This window comes from Candoia aspera, chromosome 2 (genome assembly GCF_035149785.1).
Source record: "Candoia aspera isolate rCanAsp1 chromosome 2, rCanAsp1.hap2, whole genome shotgun sequence".
Classification (NCBI taxonomy): domain Eukaryota; kingdom Metazoa; phylum Chordata; class Lepidosauria; order Squamata; family Boidae; genus Candoia; species Candoia aspera.
In genome coordinates, this window is record NC_086154.1 from 86,339,880 (window position 1) to 86,364,699 (window position 24,820).

General features: G+C 38.5%; 1 protein-coding gene across 2 annotated transcripts in view; it reads right to left on the reverse strand.

The window, feature by feature from the left end:
• The window catches only part of CPEB4 (cytoplasmic polyadenylation element binding protein 4), a 63,391-nt gene that overhangs the window by 11,310 nt on the left and 27,261 nt on the right, over positions 1-24,820 (reverse strand). Inside the window, exons 4-5 of one of the 2 annotated variants that reach the window (XM_063292383.1) lie at positions 3,635-3,658; positions 280-453 (exon numbers count right to left, since the gene is read on the reverse strand). In XM_063292383.1, coding sequence (XP_063148453.1) covers positions 280-453; positions 3,635-3,658 — 198 coding nt within the window. The remainder of the gene's footprint in view (positions 1-279; positions 454-3,634; positions 3,659-24,820) is intronic. The other variant, XM_063292384.1, reaches the window with a different exon arrangement.

The following is a 24,820-nucleotide window of genomic DNA, read 5'->3' on the forward strand; positions in this document are numbered from 1 at the left end:
TCATAAAGAGTTTTATGATGTCATAATATCTAACTAAATGAAGCAGGTGTATAAAACATATCCCGTAAGCTGAGCAACTCATACCTCCTTATTATCACAGTTCATAACCTAAAAGCGTGGGGAGTTGGCAGCTCATAGGTTTAGACAATTCACACTGCCTGAAAAACTGCCCAAAGTCAGGACATGAGAATGCTACAATCTGGCATAATTATCCTCTTTCCCATAGGTCTGCACATGGTTATTGTATGTATTTTTGGCAATACTAATATCCAAGTGTACCTTCATCAATATCAGGGGGCAAACCACCCACAAACACCTTGCGAGAGTACCGTTCCACTCGCTCGCCATTCTGATGAGAGAAGCAGTGTGGTGATCCTAAGCCACTATGGAGAGTCTGATCGCCACGTCCATCATCCAGAAACCCATCTTCCATTGGGAACAGGGAGGACTGGCCTATAGTAGGAAAGACAAAATATGTATGGGTGTGTGTATATATATATATACATGTATGGTTGTATCAAAACATACTAGCAGAATAGCTGCATATTTTCTTATTCTTTATCCTCTCACAAAGACCCATGATTAATTATACAGATACACAACATCATCTGGTACCAACTGAATGACACTGTACAGAAAATATGAATTTTAGTATCACTAAATAGGTGAACTATGCTAAGCGTGTCGTAGTCCAATGTTACTAATTCTCTTCCAAACACAGAGACTATTTTTTCCCAAAGTATATACTTCAGAGATATTCTGCACCAAGCTATTAAGAATCATTCCCAGTGACATTCTCCAGTGTTATATAAAAAATGTTGGGACATTGCAGGGTACAAGATTTTAGTCACATCCATATGAACATACAGTTCAAGTAAAATATTCGACACCTAGCTTACATTTAGATCTCGCAGCTCTTTGTTTTAATTGACAAAAAAAAACAATAAAAAGAGCCAGTGGAAGGGGTCCTCCAATGATAAAAATTTGATAAATAAATAAAATAAATAAAATTTGTTCTTAGTGGTGGCAAACTAAGGATGTCACCATACTTATACTTCCAGGAAATATAAGTATGGTGGACCTAATCAAGCCAGGTAATCAGTGCGGTAGAGCAATTAAAGGGTAATTAGTGCTGGGAAGATCCAAGTTCCATCCCTGCTTGGCCATGAAACTCAATCAATGTCCTCAGACTGGTCACTAATTATTTATTTCATGTACACTCTAAGTTCTGTAGAAGACAGCTAAGAAAGAAATGTAATATATGTTTCAACCTTGAAGAAAGTAGTATTGTAAATCAGTCAATATTTCTCTGGCTCCAATTTTAATTAAATCCAGAATACAGTTCTCCCTCTAACCTGTCAAGGTTATCCCCTGTGCTCCATTTTTCTCCTCTTCAATGCCACTGTTGACATTGGCAAGTATAGGATGAGAAAAGGAACTGAGCTCTTCCTCCTTTAGTACCTGCTCCATAAGTACCAAAAGGTAAATAATTTTCCCAAGTCTACTAAAACTGTCCTTCTTAAGGAGCTTGTTAAATGTGGTCAGAATACTATGTGTTTTAAAAAAAAAGAATAGGAGAAGGGCTTCTTTCTCCTTGAAGCTTGCTGTTACAGTTACCAGAGCCTGGTCACCACTGCAGCTCTGTTGGTAGAAAAAAGAGGTTGAAGGCTTAAGGTTTAAGAACTGACACTGATTCAAAAGTGAGTCAATAACTTCTCATTTTGGGGAAAAATAGCTCAGTTTGTATTTCCCACTCTAAATTGTTTCATTCCAAACCATAAATAGGGCTTGAAGACTGAAGACCATTGTTAACAAAGATGGTTCTAGTTAGAATCATATGAAACCACCTCTCAAAATCACCTCAGGAGAACTGGACCTTAATGGCTTTGTTTCTTGCAGATTATACCAGACTAGTTAGTGCCTTGCCTAGGAAAGTTATAAAATTATTTTTGCTATTCATTCTTGCTATTGTAGTTACTATATATTAGTGTAAGTATTATTCCCACAACATACCTTAGAATAAAAATGATTCCATTACAACTGGTCTTGTCTTTCTGACTAGTTTTCTAGTCCATGTAGGATTAACATTTATATGAAGCAGACATGTATTAACTCCCCTCCATTTTATCCCTCCGCAAAGAATGCCATTTTGTTTAGTATACATCAAGTTTGTTGAAATTATAACAATATAAAAGCTTTAGAAGTCATTCCTTTTATATTTATTATAAAATGCTAAGCATACACCACCGGTCAATAGTGAAATCCAGATGCACCATATGGAATTGTGACATTTCCATCTTCCAAATGCCAGTGTGCATGCACACCAAGAGCATTGAACAAGTGCAGTGCAGGGAAAGTGGCAGTTCCAGGGAACCAATCCTGGAGCCACTGTACTTGGCTGAAGGGCAGAGAAGTAAAAATCTCCATCTCCCTTCCCCATCTCTTAATGTCTTTGATCAAATAGCTCCGACACTGGCTTCAGGAAAGGGTTGAGGCATAGCACCACAGACATGCACACAGTGACAACATTTTAATCACTAAGGAAGTCATTACAGTTTACCAGTTTGCCATAACCTACCAAAACTGAAAAAAACAAACAAACAAGCTCTACTTAGAAAAACAGCACTATGCCAATCAATTTTCATGACCTGCATTCTTCTGAAAAACTGATAGAGATTAATCCTCTCAAATAATATACTGTAAATAATTTGAATTCAACAGTGCTGCAGAGCCTCTTGTTAGCATTAACTCTCCAGTCACTGATCCCTACTGGGGAGAGATTTCTTATAGGGATTTCCACATCAACACCTCAGTCCAGGCAGCACCGAGGAAGCTAACGAAGTTATGACTGTTAAGTCAGCATGCAGGGTTCAAAGATGCAGTTGTAGCACCACGGTTCTCTCATCCCATAGTTTTTTTCAAAGCACCTATGTGACTTACTTGCCAGGCTTCATTTTCACAAATGATATAAAACTCTCCCCAAACTGTGCATTATGGTCCTGCTAGTACCTGCAAGCCAGTTTCCTGTTGTTGAAGAGCGTTTTAAAAACAAAGACATTGCTCAGATGCAGAACGCTTCAGCTTGATCACAGAAGAGTCAGATTAGAGAACTGACTCTGCAGGACTTAGGCAGTGTTAAACCACCTATATCACAATACTCAACATCTTGATGGATATGCAAATCATGACCTAAGTATAAAAATGTTTGGAAGAAAAGCCAGAGCTAACAGCCACAATACATTATGGTGACAGTCAGTGTTGCCTGGGGGAGAGACCTGGGAATCCAAGTCATTTAGGTGCTTCTCTAGGTAACAAACCCCCTTCTCCTACTAGCACCCAGCTGAAGCTATCATTTATGTTTATTTTAATTTTGGAACTTCTCTGTAGAAATACTGTTTGATACCCACTCACTCTGTGATTTAATATATTATGTTAATTCTGCCTTGACTGTCTTACTCTGGGATATGCTACTTTCAGTAAGCAAAGTTACCACAGCATGCACATTGAAGAAGCCTGCCCCAGCCCCTCAGCCCCTTTAAAAACTTCTTCTGATCTTCCTTTCAGAAGTAGCTGGTGCGTTAGTGATGCTATAAGACATTTTAAACATCAGAAAATTAAAGAGGAATGTTGTTACCTCGCCTTCTCCCATATGTCCTTGCTGCATGTCAAATGAGAAGAAAAACAGCCTTTCAAACATTGTTAAATAAAAATTAAATATATATAGAGAGAGATACACTATTTCACCTCCATACAGCCTTAGTGGTTCTCAAGCATTAGTGCAGTGCAGACCACATAAAATAACTTCTATCTCACACACATCAGAACAGCTAACAAAGAGATCTAATTTTGAAAATGCTACCTTTAGCTACTTTGTGCTTACTAGGGCATCCAGTGGATTGCAACTTTATTAGCAATGAAGGTTGCTCTCATGTTTCTAAGAGGTTGCAACCTTAGATTTCGATCAGTCTATCAGTTTCCTAACAATTATTTTGTTTTCAGTGGGCCGATATCTTCAATTAAGATTTACAAGGGAAGCAACTGATTATGTGATTGCCATGAATCCACAGTTAAGAATGTTAATGTATATGAAACATTAACACATTTATCCCACCCTCTAGCAAACTGGTTTTAAAGAATGTTAGCCATTGGGCTAAATAACTAAAATGCTCTGTAGACTAGAAAACAAACATTACAATGGATTGCTTTCTATGGACAACACTGGGATGCCTTCTACAGTACTTGATTGTTCTTTAGCTTTGCCTGAGTAAAAATAGTATCGATGCTTGAGGTCAGAGGTGGAGAAATTTTTTTAGCTAGCAACTGCATGAAACATTTGGGAGAAAGTAGCTGGGGCAATAATACAGAGTAGTCATAGCAATCTTATTTATGCACGTGATCAGAGCCAGAAGTTTCTAAAATGGGGAAAGGGGCATGTGGAAAGTGTTCAGTTTTACCTGTTAACTACGTTAAGCTTACTTTTAAGGTTCCCACTGTTCTTGGGTTTCCCAGCATGGCAGGAAACAACACGGCTGATTTTTGAAAACTAAGGTCTGACATGCCTGGGGAGGGTGCTCTCAAAAGAAGTTAGGGGCCACTTACAGCCCTAAATCTTATGTTTCTCACCCCTATTTTAGCTTACATCTCTTGCTCACAGCCACATCCTAATTATATCAATCAGAAAAGAAAAAAAAAACCTTACAACCTGGTTACATTCCTCCAAGCATCAATTGATATGTCATGCACAAAGCAACAATTAGGACTAGTTCTCCTTAATTTATGAAATTCACCAACAGGGTTAAAAAAAAAATTCCAGAATGGTCAAGAACCAAAGAGAGCCAGTTTGGTCTAGTGGTTAAGGCACAGGGCTAGAAACCGGGGGACTGAGAGTTCCAATCCCACTTCAGGCATGAAAGCCGGCGGAGTGACTTTGGGCCAGTCACACTCTCTCAGCCCAACTCACCTCACAGGGTTGCTGTTGTGGGGAAATTAGGAGGAGGAAGGAGTATTAGGTATGTTCCCTGCCTTGAGTTATTTATAAAAATAATAAAGGCGGATAAAAAAACAAAAACAAAAACAAAACACTAACGTAGTCCCATGCATCATAATGTCCTTAATAAGAGTATCAAGCTATCCAAAAGAGATCCTAAACCACTATTTAAGAATCACTTGCATTAACTCTGAGAGGAAGAGGAAGAGAAAGTTTTTCTTCTAAAGCATCTGACTTTCTTTTTAATGTGCCCAGCTCAAATGTATTTATTGTCCCCCACATTACAGATCTTGGCAGCAGTTCTCTCCATCTTTCATCTCTCACAGTCTTTAGACAAATTAGAATACCCTTCAGAAAGAGTCAGAGCCTGATAAAACAAAATTAGTAGCTTGTTCAGAGAAGTGGAACTAGGGAGAACTGTTAACTGTTTAGCTGATAGAAGTTTAAATCTCAGTATAGACCTTTTGGAAAGTGGGTCTTGACAATTATTTCTGCTTAACATCAAGCACTTCATTGTTTATAGATGCAGGAAGGCTAGAGTGGTTCTGTAATTCTTGAAGTAAAAGCATAGCTATAGTAGGTTGCCTTGTCTGTGCTTATGGAGCCTCAAGTGTCTTCAGGGTGTTCTCTGCCTAAAAAGCCATAAAGTCCTGCTTGTGGTCTGTGACTGAGTAACAAAACTAAATGTACAATACAACTTTCCTTGTTTGGTGCACTAACAGGCTGGTCAACATAGCTGCAATTCCTACTGAGGCCCACATCAGTGATGTTAAACTGCCAGACTGTTCTGTCACTTGTGTGCCATAAAAACATTGTGACAGTAACCACACCCAAAAATCTGAGAGAGATTTGCAGGAGGTTTTGCTGCCACAGATTCCCAAACCTCCTGAATCCAGATTTGTCAAAAAAAGAAAAACCCCTACACTTCTAAAGCATTAAACATCATTCTGATCTATTTTTCTACTTACTGATACAGTTAACATCTACACTGCCTATATTTATATCATCTATACCATGCTAGAAGCAATGTTTCAAAGCATTTCTGGGGTTAGGGTGAACATGGTATTCCTATTAGAAATATTCCAAAAGTTTCAGGCTTTTCCAATTCAAGTATAGATTTAAGTTTCAGTTACTTGGTAGGTTCAAATACTCTTGTGTACTATTGAAAGGAAGTTCATGAAACTTCACAAGATGTTTTTGAATATCTGTCTTCTTTACTGAAGCATTTCCCTCTTTGGGATTTTGTTAATCAAGAAAAGTGCCATCATTCAGATTATATTAAAAATACTTTTCATCATGCAAGAAGTAGATATAGCTAGATTCTAAAATCTTACAGGAAAAAATATAATGCCTGGACAAAAATGATCACAGCTATATACAGTTCTGGGGATCACACTTTAAAATGTTCAGAGAAAAGCAACAAGCATAATCAGATGACTAGAAATGAAGCCCTATGAAGAGAGATTAAAGGAGTTAAGAATGATTAGCATTGGCAAAATAAAAAAAAATACTGATGAAGGATATGACAGCACTCTTCAAATTCCTGTTCTCCATTCACTCCAGAATGCAGGACATAATCATGGATTCCAGTTGAATGTCAGGAGAAACTTTCTGATAGACCATGCACATATATTATGCGTGTGTGTATGTGTGTGTTTATGTGTACACACACAAACACACACATACAAATACATATCCTGCCATGGTGTCTTAACACTGAAAAATCTTTTTATAAAATCCACTTTTTCAAAGAACAATCCATTGATCCCCTAGAAAAAGCCAGACAGTACCACATAAGCACATCCATAAATGTAAACCAAGGTAGTTACAGTATTATTTCCAAAGAAAAATGTCATCTGCAAACACATACGAACATAGACAAGAAACTAAAAAGGTTGGATATAAATAAGAAACCTAATTTAGAATCAAAATTGGAACAGGGAGGCCATTCAAATGACATTGAACTACCTATGATAAGTAGATAACTTCAGGTATTAGCTGAAATATAGTTTAAAGATTAATATATTTTTTTTCTACAGGACATGCTAACCATTATGATAATAGCCAGTTTACCCTGTAGTAAACAATTACATATTATATAGAAGGAAAAGTTAGCAGGACTTACAGTTTGAGTAGCAATTAACAACAGAACACAGAAGAATTTAATTGATAACTAACATAGATGAGCAAATGCAATGTAGCAGACAATACAAGAGATGCTGTAATGGTTCAATAAAGTTTTTGCAAGAGGAGCCTATTTGAAGGAGGACAAAGGTGCTTAAATAAAGTAGAATGTTGAACCAAGCAACTGAAACGCTTTTCTCTCATTACCAAATAGCAAAATGAATAGCAACTTTCAATGGTTCTCCCCCTTCTCAAGAAGCCATCGCTAGATCCCACTATACTGGACAATTTTCATCCAGTATCTTTTTGGAGAAGGTGGTTAAGAAGGTGGTGGCACAACAGCTTCAGAGGACCTTGGATGAAGTAGATTATCTGGATCCTTTTCTGTCAGGATTCAGATCTGGATATGGAACAGAAACGGCATTGGCCGTGCTTTTGGATGATGTCTGGAGTGGGCAGGATGGGGGCTGTGCATCCATTCTTGCCCTACTTGACCTCTCAGCAGCTTTTGGTGACATTGGCCATGGTATCCTTCTGGATAGACTCAAAGAATTGGGAGTGGGTGGCATGGTGTTGTGCTGGTTCACCTCCTTTCTTTGGGGTTGATTCTGTCCTAACAACCAGGAAACACACTGAGACAATGAACTGGTCTCTAATATTTATTGCTAGTACTTAACAGGAATCCTAACAAACTGAAGAAGCGTGGGAAAAACCCAGACATATAACCCCCAAGGGTTAAGGCGGTCCCGATCTGTGTCTCTTTGAACGGCTGAACAATTCATCAGTGCTACGCATGCGCTTGACAGTCTGGATGGGAGCCCCCTGCTCGCCATCCTTACTCATGACAGATTCCAGTCAGTGATGACTGGGAAGGAGAGGTCCCGCCCTCGGCCCCTACTATGTGGGGTGCCACAGGGTTCAGTGCTCTCTCATCTCCTTTTTAACATCTACACGAGGCTGCTGGGTGAGCTCATCTGTCACCATAGGGTGAAGTATCATCAGTACACTGATGATACCCAATTATACATTTTTGCCCCAGGCAAATTAAGCAATGCTGTGAACATCTTATCCTGGAGGCTGTGAGGGTCTGGATGGGGAACAATAGGCTTCAACTGAACCCTGGCAAGACTGAGTGGCTCTGAGTTTGGGGGCCTTCTGGTTCTAGGACTATGCCATCTTTAGTGCTGGGTGGGGTGGCACAGCCCCATACAGACCTGATGTGCAATCTGGGGGTCCTCCTGGACTCACCACTCCTCGAAGATCAGGTGGCAATCGTGGCTAGGAGGGCCTTTGCACAGCTTCGTGTTGTGCACCAGTTACACCCATTCCTAGATCAGGGGGCTCTGCTCACTGCCAGTCATGCCCTAGTCACCTCTGATTGGATTTCGGTAAAGCACTCTACATGGGGCTACCCTTGAAGAGTATCCAGAAGCTTCAGCTGGTGCAAAATGAAGTGGCATGGGCAGTTATGTGTGCCCCTAGAATGGCACATGTTACACCACTGCTCTGCAAGCTGCATTGGTTGCCAGTTTGCTTCCAGGTCCAATTCAAAGTGTTGGTTTTAACCTTTAAATCCCTTCACCGCATGGGGTCAGATTACCCGAGGGACTGCCTTTTACCCAATTGTATCTGCCCTTTCCATCAGATCTGGCAGAGAAGTCATGCTGTGGGTCCCTTCCATCAGGGAAGTACACTTGGTGGGTCCCAGGAGATGGAACTTGTCTGCTGTGATGCCTGCCTTATGGAATCTTCTCCCCCCAGAAGTGAGGTTAGTTCCATCCCTCTTAACCTTCTGCAGGTCCCTCAAGACCTGGCTATGCCTTCTGGCCTGGGGGTCCCAGGGGACTGGGGAGATCTTGCGACAGCTCCCTTACTGCAGCTAATATAATCCTCTCTTGTTGCTGTGCTTTTTTATAGTTTTTAAGAATGAATGTTTTTATATATTTATTCATTTTTTAATTAAGTGTTGTACGCCACCCAGAATTACTTTATTGTGAGATGAGCGGCCATATAAATTTGATAAATAAATAAATGAATAAGTAATAAAATTAATGAATGTTAACTCTAGCAATGAGTTACATGCTACCACCACTATTCTTTTCTCATCAATCTGTTATTGTAATACAAATAAAGCACTGCCTTAAGAAATGGGAAGGGTTCCAATTTCTTTTAGGCTAGAGCACACGTTTGAATATTTGAAAACATGTTGTGGAGGCTCTTGCAGAATAACTGCTATGGAAAGCTTTGCAAAATGGCTATCGCAGATAAGATTGCCAGTTACAAAGCCAGCATTGACCTGAATGCTCTGCCACCTTCACCCACACAACACTTATTTCTTCTCATGCTTTTTTACATTTTCTAAACCAGTCTTGGGGCTGCAGCCGTCCATTATTTTTATTTTCCAATATAGCTAATGGATGGAGCCTATCTGTGGCTCAAAAGTATTCTTGACCACTAACTATGAGGCTGGAAGTGTATATTTTGCTTTGAAGCATGCCAACTTTCTATTTTTTAAAATTCAAAGAATGTTTTAAAAAAAGTAAAAATTTGGGTGGGATAGGAAATCTTGCAAGTACTTTGGCACCACACCAAGGACCAAAACTATAAAGTATTTGCTCTAACTTTAAATAACAGCAATAACATTCGGACCTCACACTCATACATACACTTGCTTATTGCCCATTGGAAAATACTTTTTGACAATCCCATTGTTTTTATTATCAGAAATGGAAGAGAAAAAGAAAATTACATATGAGGAGTTATTTTTTTAGTGTAGAAAAGAAGCCACCAAAAAGGATTTGTTTAATATAATAGACCTCATCTCTTCTAGAGAAGGCAGCTTCTCTTTCAGTCATGTTCTGTATGTTCTATACTATAGCACCACGGAAAACAATGGAACTTGTGAACAGATATTGATAAAGCCCATATAAAGAATGGGAAAAACAATGAATATAAATCAGTGGGCAAGCTCCTATTTTAAAATAGCTGAGGCATTTTACTAAATACACCAATTCTTTAAAACAACTATATAGGCTACACAGCTTACCATGAATTTATCAGGTAAAGCAGAAGTGAAAGGTAACAAATAAATGGATTAATTTATTGGGCACCTCAGTTTTATGTATTTTGCTGTTTTTAACATTTGACTCACACAAGCCCTTAATTAGCTGTGATACAGAAGCTACAGTGAATAATACAAATAACTTAATAAAATTCAATTTAAATTTTATATTGCAAGGCTGCCATACGCGCGCGCGCACACACACACACACACATACATACATACACACATACATACATACACACATGCACACACACATACATACACACATACACAGAGTGTGTGCGTGTGTGTGTGTTTTATCAAATGACTTGTTTCATCTTTTAAATTTGCACAAAACTTCACAAATATGCACACACACACATACACATATACAGTATACACATATGCACATACATACATACATATATACTGTATCTATTACCAACAAGCATATCTATTTGATATGCAGCTTCATTTGGGCAAAATTATCCTTTATACCAGTGCTGGCAAGTTTCAGTGAAATAAATATATCTTATTTAGCATGTGACTCATTTCATAAACAACATGCCTATTCATTTAATTAGAGGAACAAAGGGTTCTCTGTTGATTTAGCAAATATTACAGTTCTGCAAGTTTTTAAAAAGAGCATCCTAAAATTTATTTCTGTTTTTTTCTCAATTCTCTAGAAAAGATCTTTGGCCTTTTTCTTTTAGTTGGAACACTAACAAATATTTTTGCAAAATAGGTTAGAAAATGGTTTTCTATAGTAAGAATCTCCATCCACTGCTCTTTGACAGTACAGTAAGAGGAAATCCATATACATGTCTACTCAAAAGGAAGACTCATTACCCTCCGAGATAAGCATGCATATGATTGCACTCTAAGAATACAATGACTCAGATCCAAAGCGATCACATGTAAATACAAGCAGACCTCTTCCAAACTGTGTTGAATTCCTGTTCCACTGTAGCTACCCCCATGCTCCATCCCAGCCCGGCTGAAGCAGAAGAGACACAAAACCAGGTTGAAGCAGCATGAAACACAAAACAGGCTGCATGAGCAGAGTTACATTTACACTTTCCTGGATCAATTCGTTATTTTTTCTGAACTTAGCATCCCAGCATTCCAGGACGCTGAAGGAACTGATAGATGGTATCTCAGAACCACTGACTGTTACCTTTCAGACCTTCTGGAATACAGGGGAAGTGCCAGAAGCGTGGAGAAGAGCTAAAGTTATTCCAATCTTTGCAAAGGAAAAAAAGTTTGCACAGGAAACACAGACCAATCATCTTAACATCAGTACTTGGGAAAATCCTAGAAAAGACCATCAAGCAGTGGGTTTGCAAGCCCTTAGAAACAAACAAAGTGATTACTAGAAGCCAGATTGGATTTGTTAAAAATAGGTCATGCCAGACAAATCGGTGGGCGGTGGGAGGGAGGGACTAGATTAGTAGACCAAAGGAATGCTGTGGACGTAGAATGCTTAGAATTCAGTAAGGCATTTGATGCACAGATACAAAATAGACAGTACCTGCTCAACAATAACACTTGTGAGAAGGATCTGGGCATCCTGGTAGACAACAGATTAAGCATGAACCAGCAGAATGTGCAGCTGCCAAAAGAGCCAAAGCAATCTTGGGCTGCATCAGTAGAGGAGATCACAAGAAGTGACAGTACCACTCTATGCAGCACTGGAATACTATCTCCAATTCTGACCACTGCAGTACAAAAAGGATGCTGAGGAACCAGAAAGAGTACAGACAATAGCAACAACAATGATAAGGGACTTGGAGGCTAAGTCCTATATAGAACGGTTTAAAAAATTGGCTATATTTTTCCTAAAGAAAAGAAGCCTAAGGGAAACATACTGTAATAGCAGTCTTCCAATACCTGAAGGGCTGTCACAGGAAAAGGGTGTGGGTTTATTCTCCATAGCATCCAAGAGTAGAATAAAAACCAATGGGTAAAAGTTTTTCAGAAGGAAATATGAAATCAGGAAGAATTTCCTGAACTAGACTAGAAGACCCCCAAGAAATTTTACAACACTTTTTTTTTTTTGGTGCCTTCAAGTCAGTCTTGACTCCTGGCGACTGCCTGGACAAGTCCATGAAGTTTTCTTGGCAAAGTTTTTCAGAAGTAGTTTGCCCTTGGCTCCTTCCTAGAGCTGAGAGAGAGTGACTGGCCCAAGGTCACCCAGCTGGCTTTGTGCCTAAGGTGGGACTAGAACTCACAGTCTCCTGGTTTCTAGCCTGATGTCTTAATGACACCAAATTGGCTATGCTTCTATGAAGTCTCTCTCAAAAATGGCTAATATATTTTCTGTCTAATCTCTTCTGAGAGTATCAATGATATTTAATGTCATCATAAGAACTGAAGATGATTATGTTTAAAAAGGAAATATCTGCAAGATTAACATCTGAATTTCATAACCATATTAGAAGTCAAGCTTTTTTTCCTCTTTTTTGGTCTGATCAAACTTATAATTTCTCTCATTCTCTCTCTCTCTCTTATTTATTTATTTATCCAATTTGTCCCCGCCCATCTCCTCCCATCGGGGGACTCTGGGTGGTTTATAACAATCAATTAAAACAACAATCATAAAATATACAGTATAAAATTACAATAATAATATAAATAAGAGTAAAGAGCACACAGCACATAATGGATTCAAATTTACTCTTTACATTACATGTTGCTATAGTTGCACATTTTGAATCTTCCTCTCCATAGATTGCTACATGCATATCAACTTAATGAACAGGTGCTATTAAAAACCTCAGATTCTTTGATCAATACATTGGGTTTGTATGTTCTTCTCAGGCAATCAGATTCTGCAATTCAGTTTTCAAGTATTCTTATTGAACATCTTGAATGGATTACTACATTTAATTGAATACTACTTTTCCTCATTGCTGTAACTTTCTTTGTATAAAATAAATTGGCTCTACATTCAGGTTGCTAAGGAAAACAGACAGATATGAAGACACTTAGTAAATTTCAAAACTAGTTAAATAGATGAGCAGTTTTAGCTACTAATTCCGTATACACATTAATCATTTACATTTCTTCTACCCTACATGTATATTGGTATATGTGAAGCAAGCCTAGCAGTCTATTATTCTGGCAACAAGAGAAACAGTCATTGTGTAATATCAGGAATATTTTTAAAAGAAAGCTATTGGTACATGCATTTTTACTTCAAGCATTTAGAACACAAAATTTCTTAAACTTTATTCTCTATTGATTGCAGGCCAAGACTTCTATATTTGACTTATGGAGGCCAGGCAGAAGCCCCTCCTCAGAAGACTAACTATACACCTGTCCTTTTCTTTGTGCAGGAAGAATGATGGAGGATAAAGGAAGCAATTGCTCCTCTCCTTTTGTGCATGGAAAAAGATACTTCCTTTCTGTTTCTACTGAAAAAGGTAGTAACAATCACTCCCCCAATAGCAATGCTAAGAACAGGGCAGAGCTCAATAGGTGGGGCTTTTAGAGAGAGAAGTTATCCCCATTGATATCAGTCAGGAGGTGGGGGGCAAATTAACTTATCTGCTCGTAGTATACAGCAAGTTGTTAACTAGGCAAAGAGTTTAGGTAATAATCCATACTCAGTGATCTCATCAACTAAGACACAGTTCTAATTGAGCTGGCCATGGATTGGAATTCTACATTCCTGTAGAATTTGGGGAGGGAATTTAGCTGAACAGCAATTCAATCCTTGGTATTATAATACCAAGATAATAACACTGAGTTTTTAAAGATCTGCTACAGTATTAGATCAGTCCTTGGACTTAAGAGGATCAAAATTTAAAAATATACTAATAATAGTTTTAACTTTTTTCCCCACATTCCCAAGTAACTTTTGATCACTACTGTTCACTGCTATCTTGATCAGATGTTAGAAAATGTTCTTTGAGGATTTCTTTCACAGTGAGAAACAAGATAATACTAAATTGTGTTAAAAATTAATTTTAACTTGTATTTGTACCAGAACTTAAGTGAATCTTATTTAATATTGATTTAGTGAAAAGCATCATCCTGTGTGGCACCTAATCTGTGGAATGATCACCCCACTGAGCTCAGAATGTTTCTAGCACAGACTGCTTCCATCAAAAATTTAGCACATAGCAAAATGCTGGACCAACTGAGAAATCTCAATATTACTAGTTACTGTAGTGACTATGGTAATCATATTTGTTATTTTAACTTTTCAGTAAGGGATTTTTCAAAAACCCAATTTGATTTTTTTTTTATAAAACTGGAAACTTTCCATGAATTCTTTTAGAAGAATTGATATTTTGACCATTGAATCCAACAACTTGTTCTGGGCAGGAATCCAAATGAAAGTATATTAGATAGATGGCTGTCTAACTTCTGAACATATTCAGTGAAGGACAGTCTTTTACCTGCCTTGTCAATTGACTCCACTGTCAAGCTTCTCTTATTGTTAGCAATGCACTTATATATTTGTACATAAGTAGAACAGTTCATATAAATCCCTTGTGAAATATTTATATAGTTTTTGCATGCTTGAATAACTGATTTAATTGTTGCTAACTCTGCAAATCCAAATTTTAGATGGAATGTTCAATATACAGTTTTATCAATAAGCAGCTTACGCTACAATTTCATAAACTAATGCCTTTTTAATATGGTTTAGTTACTTCATGCCTACTTCAAAACAAATTAAACATTTTTATACCAAGACCTTACGGGTATTTATAACTTTGGAATGCCAATAAACCCAGCATTTCTAAATCTGACATTTAGCTTAGAAGGAAGGGATAGCTGAGTTTACATTAACATTCTAATTTTTGGTTCTCTGACTCTTTACGCCCAAATAACAGAATATTATTAAAAGAATATAGTACCTTTATCAACTGCTTATCAGTTTAATTAAGAAAGAATACTGTAATGAACCTTCTCCCAGACTGTCTTCCAATCCATACATTCATTTAAAGAAAACTCAGATCATAGATTAGAAAACAAAGCTGGAGAGACTTTCAGATGATCACAGAAAACTACTGAAAAAAAATCGTCATTTCTTGTGGAGAGAGTTCTCGGCCACTTGTAGGGTAGTGCCAAGCAAAAGGATCTTTGTTGTTTTCCTAAACTGATTGTTTAGCTTCACTACAATTCCTGAAGGCAAAAATTCAGAGGCTGTAAATGGAAAGCAAGATAGATGTACCTTGCAGAATGGTCAACAAGTAGATTTGTTGTTTTCATGGTAAGCACAAATGGAAATAAACTGTCCAAATGTGCTGATATTTGGTGCTAGGCCTATTCAAACCTCCCAGACCAATACACAGGTTAGAACATGGTTATTCTTCAGATGTCACATTTTTTAGGAAGTAGTTCCCTGCAAAATCACTGGGTACAATTTAAAAGCAAAATGTGAAATTACCTTTTTAAAAAAATGGAATGGAATGTATCAGTAACTAAACACAACAATGACTAAACACATCAACATTCATTTTGATGGGAAACACTGATCCATCCTAACATGAGAATTGGCATTTCCAAGGAGAATATTTGACAGGTTAAAAGGTATTGCAGAAAAGAGGCACCTGTTCGTTTTACATAACAAAAATGCATATTTGTATTTTTATAATTAAACCAAATGATAGCCCACCACACCAAGGGAAAAAAAAAACTCCGGTGGATGATTGATTTCAATCTTTTCAATTGCCTAAAAAATGTACCATAAAAAAAAAGTCTTCAAACTTCATTACAGAAATTTCAGGAAAAACTTGTCTTAGTAGTAAACTTGCATGTAAATGTAATAATTGTTTACTTTTTAAATCATTACCCCTCCAATGTTGTACAGAAAGTTCAAATCTCAAAAATTAGGAACTATAGGGTTCTCAGACGATAATGTAAAAAAGGAGGCAAAAGCTTTTCCCATTTTCCTTCAAATACTCCCAGGCAAGCAATCCAGTACTGAGGTCGCAAACTGGGTCAGTCATCAAGAAAAAATAACCACAAAAATTAACAAAATGATACAGCCATACAGTACAAGCAAGAGCTGGGCTCCTCTGTCATCAGTCAACAACTAGTCACTACACAGTCACCAGCTAGTTACTAGTTATATACAATATAATTATAAACTATATAATTATATATTATATATTAATTATAGTATATAATATGTTCCAACAACCTAAGAGACGGCTTTATACATGGACTTCACCAGATGGACAACACCGAAATCAGATTGACTACATCCTTTGCAGCCAAAGGCGGCGGACATCTGTACAGTCGGTAAAAACAAGACCTGGAGCTGACTGTAGTTCAGATCACGAACTTCTTCTTGCACAATTTAGGATCAGACTAAAGAGATTAGGGAAGACCCACAGATCAGCTAGATATGAGCTCACTAATATTCCTAAGGAATATGCAGTGGAGGTGAAGAATAGATTTAAGGGACTAGACTTAGTAGATAGGGTCCTGGAAGAACTATGGACAGAAGTTCGCAACATTGTTCAGGAGGCGGCAACAAAATACATCCCAAAGAAAGAGAAAACCAAGAAGGCAAAATGGCTGCCTGCTGAGACACTAGAAGTAGCCCAAGAAAGAAGGAAAGCAAAAGGCAACAGTGATAGGGGGAGATATGACCAATTAAATGCAAAATTCCAGAGGTCAGCCAGAAGAGATAAGGAATTATTTTTAAACAAGCAATGCGTGGAAGTGGAAGAAGACAATAGAATAGGAAGGACAAGAGACCTCTTCCAGAAAATTAGAAACATTGGAGGTAAATTCTAGGCAAAAACGGGTATGATCAAAAACAAAGATGGCAAGGACCTAACAGAAGAAGAAGAGATCAAGAAAAGGTGGCAAGAATATACAGAAGACCTGTATAGGAAGGATAACAATATCGGGGATAGCTTTGACGGTGTGGTCAGTGAGCTAGAGCCAGACATCCTGAAGAGTGAGGTTGAATGGGCCTTAAGAAGCATTGCTAATAACAAGGCAGCAGGAGACGACGGCATCCCAGCTGAACTGTTCAAAATCTTGCAAGATGATGGTGTCAAGGTAATGCATGCTATATGCCAGCAAATTTGGAAAACACAAGAATGGCCATCAGACTGGAAAAAATCAACTTATATCCCCATACCAAAAAAGGGGAACATTAAAGAATGTTCAAACTATTGAACAGTGGCACTCATTTCACATGCCAGTAAGGTAATGCTCAAGATCCTGCAAGGCAGACTTCAGCAATTCATGGAGCAAGAATTGCTAGATGTACAAGCTGGGTTTAGAAAAGGCAGAGGAGCTAGGGACCAAATTACCAATATCTGCTGGATAATGGAAAAAGCCAGGGAGTTTCAGAAAAACATCTATTTCTGTTCTATTGACTATTCTAAAGCCTTTGACTGTGTGGACCATAACAAATTGTGGCAAGTTCTCAGTGGTATGGGGATACCAAGTCATCTTGTATGCCTCCTGAAGAATCTGTATAACGACCAAGTAGCAACAGTAAGAACAGACCACGGAACAACGGACTGGTTTAAGATTGAGAAAGGAGTACGGCAGGGCTGTATACTCTCACCCTACCTATTCAACTTGTACGCAGAACACATCATGCAATATGCTGGGCTTGAGGAATCCAAGGCTGGAGTTAAAATCGCTGGAAGAAGCATTAACAATCTCAGATATGCAGATGATACCACTTTGATGGCTGAAAGCGAAGAGGAACTGAGGAGCCTTATGATGAAGGTGAAAGAAGAAAGTGCAAAAGCTGGCTTGCAGCTAAACCTCAAAAAAACCAAGATTATGGCAACCAGCTTGATTGATAACTGGCAAATAGAGGGAGAAAATGTAGAGGCAGTGAAAGACTTTGTATTTCTAGGTGCGAAGATTACTGCAGATGCTGACTGCAGTCAGGAAATCAGAAGACGCTTAATCCTTGGGAGAAGAGCAATGACAAATCTCGATAAAATAGTTAAGAGCAGAAACATCACACTGACAACAAAGGTCCGCATAGTTAAAGCAATGGTGTTCCCCATAGTAACATATGGCTGCGAGAGCTGGACCATAAGGAAGGCTGAGAGAAGGAAGATAGATGCTTATGAACTGTGGTGTTGGAGGAAAATTCTGAGAGTGCCTTGGACTGCAAGAAGATCAAACCAGTCCATACTCCAGGAAATAAAGCCAGACTGCTCACTTGAGGGAACGATATTAAAGGCAAAACTGAAATACTTTGGCCACATAATGAGAAGACAGGACACCCTGGAGAAGATGCTGATGCTAGGGAGAGTGGAGGGCAAAAGGAAGAGGGGCCGACCAAGGGCAAGGTGGATGGATGATATTCTAGAGGTGATGGACTCGTCCCTGGGGGAGCTGGGGGTGTTGATGACTGACAGGAAGCTCTGGCGTGGGCTGGTCCATGAAGTCACGAAGAGTCAGAAGAGACTAAACGAATAAACAACAACAACATATAATATGTAATTATAATTATATAATTACTATATTTATTTATTTATTTATCAAATTTTATCACCGCCCATCTCCCCCCCAAAGGAGGGACTCTGGGCAGTTTACAATAAAAACAGAATTAAAACTCAGAATAATTATAAATACAGTAAGAATAAAAATAGAATAGAATCTAGATGGCTGAGACTTCTCTATCAGTCTGTGAGTATAACGGGCCCTTCTAAGGTCATTCTAGGGCGCTAGCCATCCCCAGGAGTAGCTATTCCCCATTCCAGGCCTGCTGGCAAAACCAGATTTTTAGTTTTTTACAGAAGTCCAGGAGCAAGGGGGACTGTCTCACCTCCGGGGAAAGAATGTTCCAAAGGGCAGGAGCTACTGCAGGAAAGGCATGCTTCCGGGACCCCGCCAGATGGAATTCTTTTATGGATGGGGTCCATAACGTGACCTCCCTACATGACCGGGTGGGACGGATCGATGGAATAGGGATGAGACGGTCCCTCAGGTAAGCTGGTCCTATGCCAGGTAGCGTTTTAAAGGTAATAACCAACACCTTGAATTGGACCTGGAAGCAAACTGGAACCCAGTGCAGCTCATGCAGCAAAGGTGTTACATGTGCAAACCCTGGAGCACCCAAGATTGCCTGCGTGGCTGCATTCTGGCCCAGTTGTAGCTTCCAGATATTCTTCAAGGGTAGCCCCATGTACAGTGCGTTACAGTAGTCTATATGGGAGATGACCAGGGCATGAGTGACCATTCGAAGGGCCTCTCGGTCCAGGAAAGGGCATAACTGGCGCACAACATGAAGTTGAGCAAAGGCCCTTCTGGCCATGACTGCCACCTGCTCTTCAAGCAGGAGCCGTGAGCCCAGGAGGACCCCCAAGTTACACACCGGGTTTTTCTGGGGCACTGCAACCCCATCCAGAACTAAAGATGACAATTTCCCAGATCCCAAGGTGCCATTAATCCACAGCCACTACATCTTACCAGGGTTCAGTCGAAGTCTGTTGTTCCCCATCCAGGCCCCCACAGCCCCCAGGCACCTGGAGATTGTGGTCACGGCATCACTTACTTTACCCAGGATGGAGATATATAATTGAGTATCATCAGCATATTGATGATACCTCATCCTGTGGTGATGGATGACCTCACCCAGAGGTTTCATGTAGATGTTAAAAAGGAGTGGAGAGAGTACCGAGCCCTATGGCACCCCCCAAAGAAGGGGCTGCAGGTTGGATCTTTCACTCCCTATTAACACCAATTGGGACCGGCCCTGGAGGAAGGAGGTGAACCAGTGTAGAACCACGCCACCCACTCTCAACTCCCTGCGCTGACCCAAAAGGATACCATGGTTGATGGTATCGAAAGCCGCTGAGAGGTCAATAAGAGCCAGGATGGATGCACTGCCTCCATCCCACTCTCACCAGAGGTCATCCATAAGTGAGACCACTGCCATTTCCATCCCATTACCATGCCTGAAACCTGACTGAAAGGGGTCTAGATAATCCGTTTCATCCAGCATCCTCTGGAGCTGCAACGCTACCACTTTCTCAACCACCTTCCCCAAAAAGTGGAGGTGGGTGACTGGACAAAAATTGTCCAGTACACTAGGGTCCAGCAATGGTTTCTTGAGGAGGAAGCACACTAGTGCCTCCTTAAAGGCTGCCAGAAACACCCCCTCTCTCAAGGATGTATTTACCATCATCTGGACCCAACCACATGTCCCCTCCCAAGCTGCCTTCATCAGCCAGGAGTGGCATGAATCTAAGTATATACTATGATTATATTCATTCTATATTAATTCAAATATATTTGAAATCAGATCTGGGAAAGGGAAACTGTTTAGTAATTCTGGAAACAAGTGAGAATTTAGGGTGTGAACAATCCATCTTCTCCCCTATATTAGGATATAGGCAAATTTAAAAAGTCACATTCATAATGGATTTGCACAAAAGCATAAATATTAGTGGATGTGTAAGTTAAGTTACTGGTTTGTGTGTATGTGTACACATCATACTGTAAGAATACTACTTGTTTGGATTTCTATAAATTAAAAATCTGATAGCATACACTAATGAGTATGAAATTCAATACATTTGTTATGGTGGGGCTTCAGCTATTTGATTATTGTTTTGAAACGCTTTTTAAAGATTGTTATGCTCACAGCAGTCATGATTTTGCTAATTCTATTGACAGATGTGAAGGTCTGGTTCTATGTAGGATGAAATGAACTGCACTATGGGGAAATTCTAATATTTTAAAATCAAAATTGAAAGGTAGCAGCATTAAAGATATTACCATTTACCAATTATTTGATTGAATCATTAAATGAGAATGGGTCTTAAGAGACTGTGGTAAAAATATTTTCAAAATCAGGCCAAGTATTTGGGCAGATCTAAGAGTTCAGGCATGTTACTATATATGTAGCAATGCCTTTATGTAACAGAGCAACTGACTCCTCTTACCCTCTGACTTCTCACAGATCCTTCCATTTGGGATCACCAGCTTATAGAAGGCTGAACAAGAATTTTCTAGAGGGGTATTTAATAGGTAATAGGTATTTACCGATGCTTACAGTACTCTCTTACCCCTTAAAATTCATGAAATTCCCTCTTAAAATAGGTTTTAGTCCTTTCTACTTTTGGAATGTAGATCTCAACTTGCCTGGTGTGATGCTTGACTTGATCTTGTCTTTGAGTATCTTATTACTAGGTGATTAAGATATAAATAATGTTAGAGCTACCAAAACTAGACTGCAAAAATCCAGAAAGCCACTAAATGGCAGCAAAGATAATTTTCTGTATCTGTTCTGGAAGTTGGATTCATTGCCCTAACTGGCATCTTCCAACTGTACAATTTTATTTTCCTGGGCTTGAATATAAAAAGTAGGATTTTTCAATCACGTTTTCTTTAAAATGGTATAGTACAGTGCCATATCAAATTACTTTTACAACTGGTTCAGAAGAAATCACCATCAGATGAAAAACTACTGTCTGAGACAAACAACTAAAAAACTTCTTTGGTGAGCAAAACTAAAGTTGTTCTTTGAATCCAATTCCTGTTGCTAAGTCAAGATAATGAAAATCCTTTTTCATTTACAATGACAAAGATTTCTTCTATCAACTTTCACTTTATTATATTTTCTTCACTGGCTAAACCCAAGATATGCTTAGGTTTTTGAGTACAACAAATGACAACTCCATGTTCAATACAAAGTCTATTTTTAATTTTACAGTATTCAAAAGTGTGATTTTTTTAAAATCCCACGTTTATTATTTTTATAAATAACTCAAGGCAGCGAACATACCAGATACTCCTCCTTCCTCCTATTTTCCCCACAACAACAACCTTGTGAGGTGAGTTGGGCTGAGAGAGAGTGACAGGCCCAAGGTCACCCAGCCGGCTTTCATGCCTAAGGCGGGACTAGAACTGACAGACTTTAAGATTCCAAAATCAACCAGGAAAATTTTGTTTGCTCAATTATGCACAATACATGTTATGCTACTATAATGATAAACTAAGATTGGGTCTGAGAAGAAAGTACATCATCTCAATTTCTAACAAGTATAATCAAGATGTCCATTTTTCTATCAGGCTATTTCTTCAGTCTCTGAAGCTCTTGAAAAACACACACTGCTCCAAGATCACTTCCCCAGTCTAGTTTCGAGACACTATACTATCCATCTTTTACACTTCACAACTTATTTAGAGTATGCTATATTTTTCTTTCTCTGTTCACTATTACCTTTCACAGATTACTTCAGGACAGGGTAACATTTCCAAAACAAAGATTTTGTCATATTAAGAGTATCACTGCAACTAGTATCTTCAACTTTTATAAAATACTCAAAACCAGTAATTTCTAGTCTAAATTATTTTGAACTTTCACTCTATTGTTCAACGTTCTTGGTGTATCTCATTTTCTAAGATGAGAAATGTCTTTAAAACAGTATTCAAGGGTAGTACAGGTATTCAAGATAATTTTTAATTTCAAACAATTGGTTACCTGTAATCAATACTCTAATCAAGCAAAAAAAAAACCTGACAATTTATACTGCCTCCAATAGTAGAAATCATATAACACCATTAGGTTTCTGATCACAAATATTACACTCCATTATCTATCTTCTACATATTACTAAAACTCTCATGTCTGATTGATACTTCATAACCTTCAACTGGGTGAAACGGGGTGTTGTAGGGCAAGAATTTTTGAAACAAGGTACCTCAAATTAGCTAACGTACAGAATGCACCCAAAATCTGGGACCCATGACTCCTGTGGAAATGAAATTTGACCAATTTTATAAAACATTTTATGACATAATACAAAATATCATAAAACATTTCCTGAGGTCAACTCCTGCTGTTTGACTGGCCTATACAGTTCAACACTGGCTACTTTCAAGGCAGATATATCTCTCCCTGAATTTTTAAGAACTTTTCCAACACATGAAAAGCTCTGCCACTGTTGAAGGTACTGAGGAATCTGGTAAGGAAATATCTCAGAAACGATGACCCAATGGGTCACAGGTTGTCTAGTAAAATTTTAATTATTGTTTCTTATTTGACAGAGGCAGTTATAAGTCACTTACAGCAGCTACTTTAATTAAGAAACCATATTAAGCAGAAGTTCAATGAATGGGATATTAATAGCCTAAGATATTGAAAAATGTATTCTTTTGCCTCTGATTGGTACACCATTAGCTTTTTTTTTTTTTTTGGAAATCTGACCAAATAATATCCAATTACTCAATGTAATTTCCTTTTTACAGTGTAGTTTGCACATTAATGTATAGTAGCCCAATTCTAGGAGATCAATTTGATCTGATCATGCAGTCTTCAAACACAGATTTGGGGTTTGAGAACGTTATTTTCATAGCAACTGAAAGCATCACAAAGAGTAAAGAGTCAGTCATAGCATTAACCAAGGTGTTAAGCCAAGCCCTATGCTCCAAAGTTTACTTATAAAAATCTTTTAGCAGAATTAAAGCCTGAATGGCTTTATATTAAGAGCTACAGCAATAGGTACATATTGTAATACTGTTAACAATCTTCTTACTCATGCAGGATGTGGCAGAGCATGCTATAGCTTGCTATACATAGCACTTGATATCATCTAGCTGTCCTTCTAGTCAGCATTTTATAGTTTCAAAGACAAAAGCTGGTAAAGCCCAAGATACTCTGGAGTTCTCACAAACTTCATTGTAATGCCACAATCAAAGCAGATCTTCTCTTTGCAGCAGAGAGAAGCTCAGAGAGAACTAAGCACAGGCATATCAGTATGTTGCTGGATGCTTCAAGGAAGATACCATGTCATTTAATGAATCATCAAAAGGCAGCGAGCATACCTAATATGCCTGCCTCCTCCTATTTTCTCTACAACAGCAACCCTGTGAGGTGGGTTGGGCTGAGAGAGAATGACTGGCCCAAAGTCACCCAGCTGGCTTTCAGGCCTAAGGCAGGCCTAGAACTCAGAGTCTCCTGATTTCTAACCACTATACCAAACTGGCTCCCATATCTATAACTATATCTATATCTATATCTATATCTATATCTATATCTATATCTATATCTATATCTTGTCTTAATAGTTTAATACAACGAAGGTGATGTGGCATGGATGATATATTAACCAAGTCTACCCCAACAGTCTAATCTCCCCATCTTTGCTACCCTATAAATGTTCTATTCCACATAAATGAAAAAAGAAAGACAAAGCAACCACCAGGTATATATTTAATTTAATCTAAAAGGGAATGTTAATAGTCTGTTATTCTGCAGCATTAATCTGGATATCTTGTCATTTCAGAGATACTTTATAACTTTAGCTTGGTTGTGTTAGCTGTTCAAGGTACTCCAGACAAGAAGCACAACCAGGAGCATCAGCACTATTTTTTTATTGTAAGGTTACATTAAACAGAATCTTACAAGACTGAAAGTATTTCTCCCCTGCTCTCTTTTTAGTCTCCTGAAAACTAGGGAGGGCCCCTTCTGAAACACTTCCCATGCTTTTCCTCTACCTGGGGACTAAGCTGTCTCTCAGTGGACTGATGCCCAGGCTGTGTGTCTTCCTCCTATGTCCCAAAGTCATTCCCACATACCATCACACCCTGCTTGTCAGTGTCAAAGACTTCTAGAGCTGAAAGCCTAATCCCAAATGCATCGATACACTAATGGATACTGGGGTTGTATTGGGCAAATTAGTGGAAATATCAACTCACTACCACATGATATG